This window comes from Hyperolius riggenbachi, chromosome 7, assembly GCF_040937935.1.
Source record: "Hyperolius riggenbachi isolate aHypRig1 chromosome 7, aHypRig1.pri, whole genome shotgun sequence".
NCBI lineage: Eukaryota > Metazoa > Chordata > Amphibia > Anura > Hyperoliidae > Hyperolius > Hyperolius riggenbachi.
The window spans coordinates 14,968,296-14,979,804 of record NC_090652.1 but is presented as its reverse complement, the minus strand read 5'-3'; the positions used below and the strand labels follow the sequence as shown (position 1 = coordinate 14,979,804).

The 11,509-nt window shown below is 46.6% G+C and overlaps 1 protein-coding gene across 2 annotated transcripts in view; it reads right to left on the bottom strand.

The window, feature by feature from the left end:
• Positions 1 to 2,905: 2,905 nt before the first annotated feature.
• The window catches only part of LOC137525395 (uncharacterized), a 55,175-nt gene continuing 46,571 nt past the window's right edge, over positions 2,906 to 11,509 (bottom strand). Inside the window, exons 5-6 of one of the 2 annotated variants that reach the window (XM_068246470.1) lie at positions 9,883 to 10,098; positions 2,906 to 3,541 (exon numbers count right to left, since the gene is read on the bottom strand). In XM_068246470.1, the coding sequence (XP_068102571.1) occupies positions 3,276 to 3,541; positions 9,883 to 10,098 (482 nt within the window). In that variant the 3' untranslated portion in view covers positions 2,906 to 3,275. The remainder of the gene's footprint in view (positions 3,542 to 9,882; positions 10,099 to 11,509) is intronic. The other variant, XM_068246471.1, reaches the window with a different exon arrangement.

The following is an 11,509-nucleotide window of genomic DNA, read 5'->3' as shown; positions in this document are numbered from 1 at the left end:
GATGCGGAGCGAGACACTCCGCATCACGCGGTCCCGCCGGCCAATCAGCGGCCGCCAGTGCAGTGAATATTAAGTAGCCATGTGCGCGGCTACTGTAGCGGCATCTCCCCGCCTCCTCTCTGCCCCCCACTGAGCATGTGCAAACAGTCTAACGTGGCTATAGCCGCTCTAACGCCGTAGCATGCTGCACTTTCGGCACAACGTGCAGCGTTACATGTAACGCAACGTGGGCTGTGTGAACAGCCCACTTGTGTTACATTGCTGTGCGTTGGGGGAGCGTTACAGGCGCACTAACGTGCGCCTGTAACGTCTTGGTGTGTAAGCGGCCTTAAAGAGGATCTGTATTTTTAAAAAAATTGCTCCAGGGATACTTACCTCGGGAGGGGGAAGTCTCTGGATCCTAACGCGGCTTCCCCCGTCCTCCTCCGTGTCTCTGTTAGTCTGCCCGGGTCCCCCGAAGCACGGTGATGTAAATATTTACCTTCCGCGATCCAGCGCAGGCGTACTAGCGGCTTTTTATTCGAGCCAAACCCGATCAATCCGCTCTACTGCACAGCCGCGAGCCCTTTTGCACCTGCGGAGTATAGCGGATATGATCAGGCTTGGCTGTTTCCGCCTAGCCCGAGCCAAGAGCCGATACAGCGCCTGCGCTGGATTCCAGCAAAGTCAATATATCAAGCCTTGTCAGGCTTGTTGGGGTAGGATTGCCGGAGGATACAAGGGAGCCAGTGCTGGATCCCCTGTAGCTACAGGGATGGGGGAAGCCTCATTGGGGCCCTAAGGCTTCCCCCTCCTGAGATAAGTACCCCCCAGGGAATGTTTTTTTATACAGAGTCTCTTTAACCTCCTTGGCGGTAATCCCGAGCTTAGCTCGGGGTATGCCACCGCGGAGGATTTCTCAGACCTCGGTGGGCCGATTTGGCAATTTTGTTAACTGCGTGTCTTACCTGACCGCTGCCGATGCGCCGCTACCCGCCGCGATACAGAGGCCCCCCGCATACCCCTTGCGCAGCCTGGCCAATCGCAGCCAGACTGCGCTATGGGGTGGATCGGGACTCCATGTGACGTCACGATGTCGATGACGTCACTCCGTTCATCGCCATGGCGACGGGGAGCACTAAAGGAAATCCCGTTCAGAACGGGATTTCCTTATGGGTAAGCTCGCCGGCGGCGATTGGAGGAGTGGGAGGGACGCTGCAGGGAGGGGGGAATCATGTAGCTAGCGATAGGCTAGCTACATGAAAAAAAAATTAGGCTAAAAAAAACCTCCCGCGGCCATGCGGTCGCAAATCAATTGACCGCCAGGGAGGTTAAGACCAGAGCAGTCCATTCTCTTTTATTGCAAACCTGAAGCAAAAATAAACTTGAAAATAGAAGTGTCTGTAGGACTTTTGGTTAAAAACGTGATTTTTAGGTGCTCACATTCCTAACCAAAAGTTCTACAGACACTTGTATTGACCCGAGGAAGCGGGCCAAGACCCGTGAAACACGTTGTCTACTGTGCATGAATAAAAATTACTTTTTTCCATGTAATAATGGTTTGTTATTCTGAGAAGGTAAGAAATTACGCTTTTCATATATACAACATCTATCACTATCATATCATCATGGGCACCTGCACCAGTGTTTTTAGTATAGTCCATAGGGGTTTCTTAGTCATGAGGACCTTTAGTTATTACAACTAATCCAGGAGAGCGACTGACCAGCATCTGCATCAACAGACCTGTGACAACGAACAAGGGCGGCTATATACCCGCAGGTGTAGATGGTTGCGGTTTTGCAACTCACCCTTGTGAGTATAATAGATCCCTTTGTCTAATGATACTGCACCATTGGGCTCTTGGTCTCTCTCATTCACACAGACTTGGAGGTTATGGGTAACCATCAAGGTTCTAAACTTTTTCTATCCTCTGACACTGAGAGCAACTTCCTTCGAATATCAAATAACGGTTTGGTGAAGAGCCGTTACTTTTATAGCATGACGGAGCACCGAGCCATAATGTCAAAGCGATAGCCGTATGTCTAGTAGAACAACACATGGAAATGTTGGGATTATCATACTCAGGAAACTGCATATTTTATCCAGGGCCTCCCAACCCTGTCCTCAAGTACCACCAATAGTGCATGCTTTGCAGAAAACCACAAACTTTCACAGGTGGGGTAATTAGTGTTGCAGCAAAGCTCATTAACTACCTCTGTGGATTTCCACAAAACATGCACTGTTGGTGGTACTTGAGGACAGAGTTGGGAAGCCCTGCCTTAAAGAGACACTGAAGCGAAAAAAATATATATGATATAGTGAATTGGTTGTGTACTATGAATAATTACTAGAAGATTAGCAGCAAAGAAAATATTCTCACACTTTTATTTTCAGGTATATAGTGTTTTTTCTAACATTGCATCATTCTATAATATGTGCAGATTACACAACACTCAGCATTCAAAATGAGTCTTTCAGAGCAGTCTGTGAAGTAATGACCTCTCCTCTAGCAGAGGAAAAGTAAATAGTCCAGGAACAGTTGAGATGATAAAAGTCAGATAACAGCCCTCTCCACGACTAACTTAGTCGGAGAGCTTAATGGCTTGTTTGCATAAAGATAACAACTGGAGTTTCTCAACTCTTCCTGTACTGGAAACAATTACACTGATGTATCTGATCTTAATGTTTTATTTCTTAGCTGTGCTACACATACAAATCATAATATCATAATTTTTTTTTTTCGCTTCAGTGTCTCTTTAATCCACTTTAGAACTTGTTGTTAATCATCATACTCTATGGAAACTAGTATCTGTACCATTAACAAAGCCTTTGGCCATGAGTGGGCATTATAATATTGATTAACTGTTGAACTATGAGAAAATGTAAATCCACACTGTTTACACAATAACAACAGTTTATTGCTTTAAAAAAAATACCAATAATACAATCCGTAACAAAAGTATGTAAACAATACATTAAACTTTTGCATCTTAACACAGAGGGTATTTGTGATTATTCAGGTCTGAGTGAGCATATGAGGTCTCCCACAATGCATCACTGAATATGCAAATCATCCTTTGTTGTCCCTGTAAGCTAGCCACACCTCCAAAACCGTTGAAATGCAATGATGTGTCAGCTTTTTAATTGTACAGAGCCATAATAACCCAATACGCATACAGACTGTTTCAGACTGGCTGGTCCTCATCACAGCATGGCATGGATTAATATGGCTCTACTGGATTGTATCAGAGCGTCATATCTTCGGTGCGGTCCAATAAAGAAATATAATAATATATTAACGCGTGAAGGTGCCGGTCAGCTGGAAAAAACGTTCATTAAGGGTGACAACCTCCTCCTTGTATTCCAGCACTTGAGCTTTCAAGGTGTCCATGTCCTTTTTGTGCTCCTCATCCATCTTTTCCAATTTTTTTTGTAGTGCTTCATTTTTTTTCCCCTCCACCTCCAAACGACGTTTCTGCTCCTGCAGCTCCATCATCAGTTCGGAGACCCGAGGGTCGGCCAAGTGCCTGCGGGAGGGCTGGTCCATAACAGAGAAGCTTGCTGTTCAAAAAAAAATATCAGGCTGTGAGATATGATCACAATTTACAGTAAAACCCCTTTTATCCCACAACATCGGGGATTGGCTGATGCTGGATAACTGTAGTTTCTAGTTGCTTGAGACTAGGTTCACATGTTATGGAGCGACATCCTGTTTCTCCCCGCATTCCTCTGCATCCTCAGATATCGCTGTATACTGTACCTGCCTGCTGCTGGGGTCACACAGTACTGGGGAACCAATAACACAGAAGTACAGATGCCGGCAGGGAAGAAGGACTGGCGCTGTATAGTGGCAGGCGGCTGCAATACACAGCAATATCAGAGAATGCAGGAGGAACGCGTGGAGAAGCAGGACCGGAGCGAGGGGGAGAACTGAAGTGTTAGTTAGTGTAGCTTGGTCATGAGGGCATCAAGGGGTTAATGTAGTACCATATGTAGTGTGTAGTTTAGTGCAGTGTAACTGGTGGGGAAGCAGGGGTTAGTTTAATATAGTGTAGTGTAGCTTAGTGCAGTGTGTAACTGGTGGGGAAGCAGGGGTTAGTGTAATATAGTGTAGTGTAGCTTAATGCAGTGTAACTGGTGGGGAAGCAGGGGTTAGTGTAATGTAGTGTAGTGTAGCTTAGTGCAGTGTAACTGGTGGGGAATCAGGGGTTAGTGTAATCTATTGTAGTATAGCTTAGTGCAGTGTAACTGGTGGGGAAGCAGGGGTTAGTGTAATATAGTGTAGTGTAGCTTAGTGCAGTGTAACTGGTAAAGAAGCAGGGGTTAGTGTAATATAGTGTAGTGTAGCTTAGTGCAGTGTAACTGGTAAAGAAGCAGGGGTTAGTGTAATATAGTGTAGTGTAGCTTAGTGCAGTGTAACTGGTAAAGAAGCAGGGGTTAGTGTAATATAGTGTAGTGTAGCTTAGTGCAGTGTGTAACTGGTGGGGAAGCAGGGGTTAGTGTAATGTAGTGTAGTGTAGCTTACTGCAGTGTAACTGGTGGGGAATCAGGGGTTAGTGTAATCTATTGTAGTATAGCTTAGTGCAGTGTAACTGGTGGGGAAGCAGGGGTTAGTGTAATATAGTGTAGTGTAGCTTAGTGCAGTGTAACTGGTAAAGAAGCAGGGGTTAGTGTAATATAGTGTAGTGTAGCTTAGTGCAGAGTAACTGGTGGGGGTAGCAGGGGTTAGTGTAATATAGTGTAGTGTAGCTTAGTGCAGTGTGTAACTGGTGGAGAAGCAGGGGTTAGTGTAATATAGTGTAGTGTAGCTTAGTGCAGTGTGTAACTGGTGGGGAAGCAGGGGTTAGTGTAATATAGTGTAGTGTAGCTTAGTGCAGTGTGTAACTGGTGGGGAAGCAGGGGTTAGTGTAATATAGTGTAGTGTAGCTTAGTGCAGTGTGTAACTGGTGGGGAAGCAGGGGTTAGTGTAATATAGTGTAGTGTAGCTTAGTGCAGTGTGTAACTGGTGGGGAAGCAGGGGTTAGTGTAATATAGTGAAGTGTAGCTTAGTGCAGTGTGTAACTGGTGGGGAAGCAGGTGTTAGTGTAATGTAGTGTAGTATAGCTTAGTGCAGTGTGTAACTGGTGAGGAAGCAGGGGTTAGTGTAATATAGTGTAGTGTAGCTTAGTGCAGTGTGTAACTGGTGGGGAAGCAGGGGTTAGTGTAATATAGTGTAGTGTAGCTTAGTGCAGTGTGTAACTGGTGGGGAAGCAGGGGTTAGTGTAATGTAGTGTAGTATAGCTTAGTGCAGTGTGTAACTGGTGGGGAAGCAGGGGTTAGTGTAATGTAGTGTAGTGTAGCTTAGTGCAGTGTAACTGGTGGGGAATCAGGGGTTAGTGTAATCTATTGTAGTATAGCTTAGTGCAGTGTAACTGGTGGGGAAGCAGGGGTTAGTGTAATATAGTGTAGTGTAGCTTAGTGCAGTGTAACTGGTAAAGAAGCAGGGGTTAGTGTAATATAGTGTAGTGTAGCTTAGTGCAGTGTAACTGGTAAAGAAGCAGGGGTTAGTGTAATATAGTGTAGTGTAGCTTAGTGCAGTGTAACTGGTAAAGAAGCAGGGGTTAGTGTAATATAGTGTAGTGTAGCTTAGTGCAGTGTGTAACTGGTAAAGAAGCAGGGGTTAGTGTAATATAGTGTAGTGTAGCTTAGTGCAGTGTAACTGGTAAAGAAGCAGGGGTTAGTGTAATATAGTGTAGTGTAGCTTAGTGCAGTGTAACTGGTAAAGAAGCAGGGGTTAGTGTAATATAGTGTAGTGTAGCTTAGTGCAGTGTGTAACTGGTGGGGAAGCAGGGGTTAGTGTAATGTAGTGTAGTGTAGCTTAGTGCAGTGTAACTGGTGGGGAAGCAGGGGTTAGTGTAATATAGTGTAGTGTAGCTTAGTGCAGTGTAACTGGTAAAGAAGCAGGGGTTAGTGTAATATAGTGTAGTGTAGCTTAGTGCAGAGTAACTGGTGGGGGTAGCAGGGGTTAGTGTAATATAGTGTAGTGTAGCTTAGTGCAGTGTGTAACTGGTGGAGAAGCAGGGGTTAGTGTAATATAGTGTAGTGTAGCTTAGTGCAGTGTGTAACTGGTGGGGAAGCAGGGGTTAGTGTAATATAGTGTAGTGTAGCTTAGTGCAGTGTGTAACTGGTGGGGAAGCAGGGGTTAGTGTAATATAGTGTAGTGTAGCTTAGTGCAGTGTGTAACTGGTGGGGAAGCAGGGGTTAGTGTAATATAGTGTAGTGTAGCTTAGTGCAGTGTGTAACTGGTGGGGAAGCAGGGGTTAGTGTAATATAGTGAAGTGTAGCTTAGTGCAGCGTGTAACTGGTGGGGAAGCAGGTGTTAGTGTAATGTAGTGTAGTATAGCTTAGTGCAGTGTGTAACTGGTGGGGAAGCAGGGGTTAGTGTAATATAGTGTAGTGTAGCTTAGTGCAGTGTGTAACTGGTGGGGAAGCAGGGGTTAGTGTAATATAGTGTAGTGTAGCTTAGTGCAGTGTGTAACTGGTGGGGAAGCAGGGGTTAGTGTAATGTAGTGTAGTATAGCTTAGTGCAGTGTGTAACTGGTGGGGAAGCAGGGGTTAGTGTAATGTAGTGTAGTATAGCTTAGTGCAGTGTAACTGGTGGGGGTAGCAGGGGTTAGTGTAATATAGTGTAGTGTAGCTTAGTGCAGTGTGTAACTGGTGGGGAAGCAGGGGTTAGTGTAATGTAGCTTACTGCAGTGTAACTGGTGGGAAAGAACGGGTTAGTGTAATCTATTGTAGTATAGCTTAGTGCAGTGTAACTGGTGGGGAAGCAGGGGTTAGTGTAATATAGTGTAGTGTAGCTTAGTGCAGTGTAACTCGTGGGGGTAGCAGGGGTTAGTGTAATATAGCGTAGTGTAGCTTAATGCAGTGTAACTGGTGGGGAAGCAGGGGTTAGTGTAATGTAGTGTAGTGTAGCTTAATGCAGTGTAACTGGTGGGGAAGCAGGGGTTAGTGTAATGTAGTGTAGTGTAGCTTAGTGCGGTGTAACTGGTGGGAAAGAAGGGGTTAGTGTAGTGTAGTTGAGCTTAGATAGATAGCTTAAAGATATTTTTTTGGGGGAAAAGATCAATAAGATGCTCCTACACTATTGCACTATATACCGGTATATAATATATATATATATATATATATATATATATATATATATATATACTGTATATATTATATATATCTATATATATACAGTATATATATCTATAGCCTACCTAATGAGACCCCTGTGTCTCTGCGTCCCATCTCCGTGTGTGTGTGTGTATCCCTGCTTTGCGCTACTGCGCCTGTGCCGCAGGGACAGCCGTTGTTCGGACGGGAGAAGAACAGCCAGGGGGCCAGCCGGACGGGTGGGGAGTGGGTGGGTGTGCACACAGACAGATGGTGGAGGTGCCTAGAGCCCATTATTAAATGGGCTAAGGCTCCTAGTATATATATATATATATATATATATATATTCCGATAAATACGGTATGTTTTGTCAATGTCAAGCAGCTACAACTAAAAGGGAACTTTAACTGACATGGTACATGATGACAAACACGTGTATTTACAGTGCACAGCACACAAATAAATATGCTTTGCTGATTTTCTTTTTTCTCTGGCTGAAGGAGTTAATATTAAACGATACAGCTGACAGGTTTTCTCCAGTCATCACAAAGTAGGACTATAGCTTCTGGACTGATGAGGAATTACAGCCATGAAATACTTCTAATAACACATGAAGTGTACATATAGCTTAAAGGGATACTTAAGCCACCTGAAAAAAAAAAAAAGGTTCGCTTACCTGGGGCTTCTACCAGCCCCCTGCCGCCGTCCTGTGCCCGTGCCAGTCCCAGCCCCGTTTTTAGCAACGTGCAGGCGGTGTGACTGCCCAGGGCGCCGGGTGGTGCGGCAGGAGGGGGGTGCAGCGGCGGGGGGAGCGGGCATAGCAGATAAACTCACCGTACTCACGCAGCCTCCATCATCTTCCTGTCCTGGCGTCTGTCGCGTTGGTAACAGCACCCCCTGTGATGACGTGACCGCATGTCATCACAGGGGGCGCTGTTACCAATGTGACAGATGGCGGGACAGGAAGAAGATAAAAGCTGCGCTAGTGAGGTGAGTTCTCTGCTATGCTCGCTTCTCCCGCCCCTAGGCTTGGCTACCTATACTGCAGGCACCTACCTATCTAACCTATACTGTGGGCACCTACCTATCTAACCTATACTGTATGCACCTACCTATCTAACCTATACTGCAGGCACCTACCTATCTAACCTATACTGCATGCACCTACTTATCTAACTTATACTGCGGACACCTACCTATCTTACCTATACTGGGAGCAGCTATACTGGTTTGCTACGCTGGAGGCCCCTACCTATCTAACCATACTGGGGGACCTACCTATCTAACCTACACTGGGGCAACTATACTGGCTACCTATATTGCAGGCATCTACCTATCTAACCTATACTGTGGGCACCTACCTATCTAACCTATATGGGGGCCTCTACCTATCTAATCTATACTGGGGGCAAATATATTGGCTGCCTATATTGGAGGCACCTACCAATCTAACCTATGCTGGGTGCAACTACCTATCTAACCAATACTGGGTGGACCTGCCTATCTAACCTATACTGGGGGCACCTACCTATCTAACCTATAATGGGGCAACTATACTGGTTACCTATATTGGAGGCACCGACCTATCTAACCTATATGGGGGCAACTATACAAGCTACCTATACTGGGGGAGACCTATAGCTGGCTACCTATACTGGGGGCAACTAGACCTGGCTAACCTATACTGTGGTCACCTATACCTGTCTCCACGTGGGGGGGGGGGGGGATTTTTACATCCTCGCCCTGGGTGCAATTTAGCCTAGAAACTGTCCTGGGAAGTCCTCTACGATCCTCCGTTCTCCCGTTGCAGCTTAGTTTAGTTTTCACTGACTCAGAGTCGTTGGTCCACTGCTCCTGCGCCAGCCCTCTCAACACATATTCTCAAGTTGTAGTGCAGGTGCAGAGATTATCCACAACATTGATCCAAGTTGTTTTTTTTTTATCATACCATAATTACTCTGGTCAGGCTTGATGGATAGCTGTCTTTTTTCAAACTTTCGACAGTACATACTCACGTATAAGCACAAAAATTTGCTGAAAAGTTACCCCCTCGCCTTATATGTGAGTCAGTTAAGCAGAATGGATGGTGGAGAAGGCTTTGTTACTGGCAGAGGAGCGTAATGATCTTGCACTAGTGATATTGTCAGCTGGCTCCCCGCTGTGTCCGTGCCCCCCCATCCCCTGCAACATGGTGTGGAGAGTGCACTGCTCAAGACTACCTGTGTCCCCTGGCTTGTGGAGCAGAGCGTGCAAGCAAAGTGCCAGCAGTGCAATGATCGGGGATTCTTCCTGTGTGGCATTTGCTGTCTCATATCTATGACCTCATCTAGTGGTGTCTTGAGACACAACTATCATCCTTGTGGCACATCTGGCTATGGGGAGGGGAGCTTACTTGTACTGGGGGCACATCTGGCTACTGTGGAGTGGGTTATACTGGGGAGGGGGCTTATATGTGGGTCAATAACTTTTTCCTGGTATCTAAGGGAAAAGTGGGTGCTTTGGCTTATATGTGGGTCGGCTTATATGCGAGTATATACAATATCTATTAATTAATGGTCTCACTTACCACTAAAGGAAAGGTTAAATAAACTGGACTAAATTATTTTGGGGAGAGGATGACTTGTGGGAGAGAAATTTACCATGTGCTACTGCTGATACTTCTCAAGGCAGTAGAACAGAATGGCAAATTATGAGATTTTTATCCCTAGGCTTTGCAAAGGGGAAATATACTGTAAGTCTACAATAGAAAACATAAAACTTACATCTCGAGCAAAAATAACGGCGTCTGCTTCTCTCTCTCCCTCTCCTAATGGGAGTGGCGGCAGCAGGTACTGGTGAAGCTCCTCCTGATGCTGAAGATCCTCCTTCCAGTTCTGGGGGACAATCCTGGGATGAGGACATTGGAGGTGGAGATGTCAGGGCAGGAGGTGAATGGGTCCAGTCCAGCTGCTGCCGGCGTTGTCGCTGACAGGCTGCTGCTGCAAAAAAAGCCTGAATGTTAACAACAAAATCTTGACTTTCAAACTTGGCTTTCAAATATATGCAATTTCTAGAACCTCCAATGGGAGGACAGAGCTGCTCCTGTGCAGCAGATAATGCACCAGGGCATGCTGGGCCATTTCTAGGACAAGTGCTTGTACTGTACCTCCAATGGGGGACAGAGCTGCTCCTGTGCAGCAGAGTATGTACCAGGGCATACTGGGCCATTTCTAGGACAAGTGCTTGTACTGTACCTCCAATGGGAGGGCAGAGCTGCTCCTGTGCAGCAGAGAATGCACCAGGGCATGCTGGGCTATTTCTAGGACAAGTGCTTGTACTGTACCTCCAATGGGAGGACAGAGATGCTCCTGTGCAGCAGAGAATGTACCAGGGCATACTGGGCCATTTCTAGGACAAGTGCTTGTACTGTACCTCCAATGGGAGGACAGAGTTACTCCTGTGCAGCAGAGAATGCACCAGGGCATACTGGGCCATTTCTAGGACAAGTGCTTGTACTGTACCTCCAATGGGAGGACAGAGCTGCTCCTGTGCAGCAGAGAATGTACCAGGGCATGCTGGGATATTTCTAGGACAAGTGCTTGTACTGCACCTCCAATGGGAGGACAGAGCTGCTCCTGTGCAGCAGATAATGCACCAGGGCATGCTGGGCCATTTCTAGGACAAGTGCTTGTACTGTACCTCCAATGGGGGACAGAGCTGCTCCTGTGCAGCAGAGAATGTTCCAGGGCATGCTGGGCAATTTCTAGAACAAGTGCTTGTACTGTACACCAATGGGAGGACAAAGCTGCTCCTGTGCAGCAGAGAATGTACCAGGGCATGCTGGGCCATTTCTAGGACAAGTGCTTGTACTGTACCTCCAGTGGGAGGACAGAGCTGTTCCTGTGCAGCAGAGAATGTACCAGGGCATGCTGGGCAATTTCTAGGACAAGTGCTTGTACTGTACCTCCAATGGGAGGACAGAGCTGCTCCTGTGCAGCAGAGAATGTACCAGGGCATGCTGGGCCATTTCTAGGACAAGTGCTTGTACTGTACCTCCAATGGGAGGACAGATCTGCTCCTGTGCAGCAGAGAATGTACCAGGGCATGCTGGGCCATTTGTAGGACAAGTGCTTGTACTGTACCTCCAATGGTAGGACATAGCTGGTCCTGTGCAGCAGAGAATGTACCAGGGCATGCTGGGCCATTTCTAGGACAAGTGCTTGTACTGTACCACCAATGGGAGGACAGAGCTGCTCCTGTGCAGCAGAGAATGTACCAGGGCATGCTGGCAGGGGCGTAGAAATAGGGGTTGCAGAGGTAGCCACCGCATCAGGGCCCTTGGGCCAGAGGGGCCCCGGAGGGCTGCATGCTGGGCCATTTCTAGGACAAGTGCTTGTACTGTACACCAAT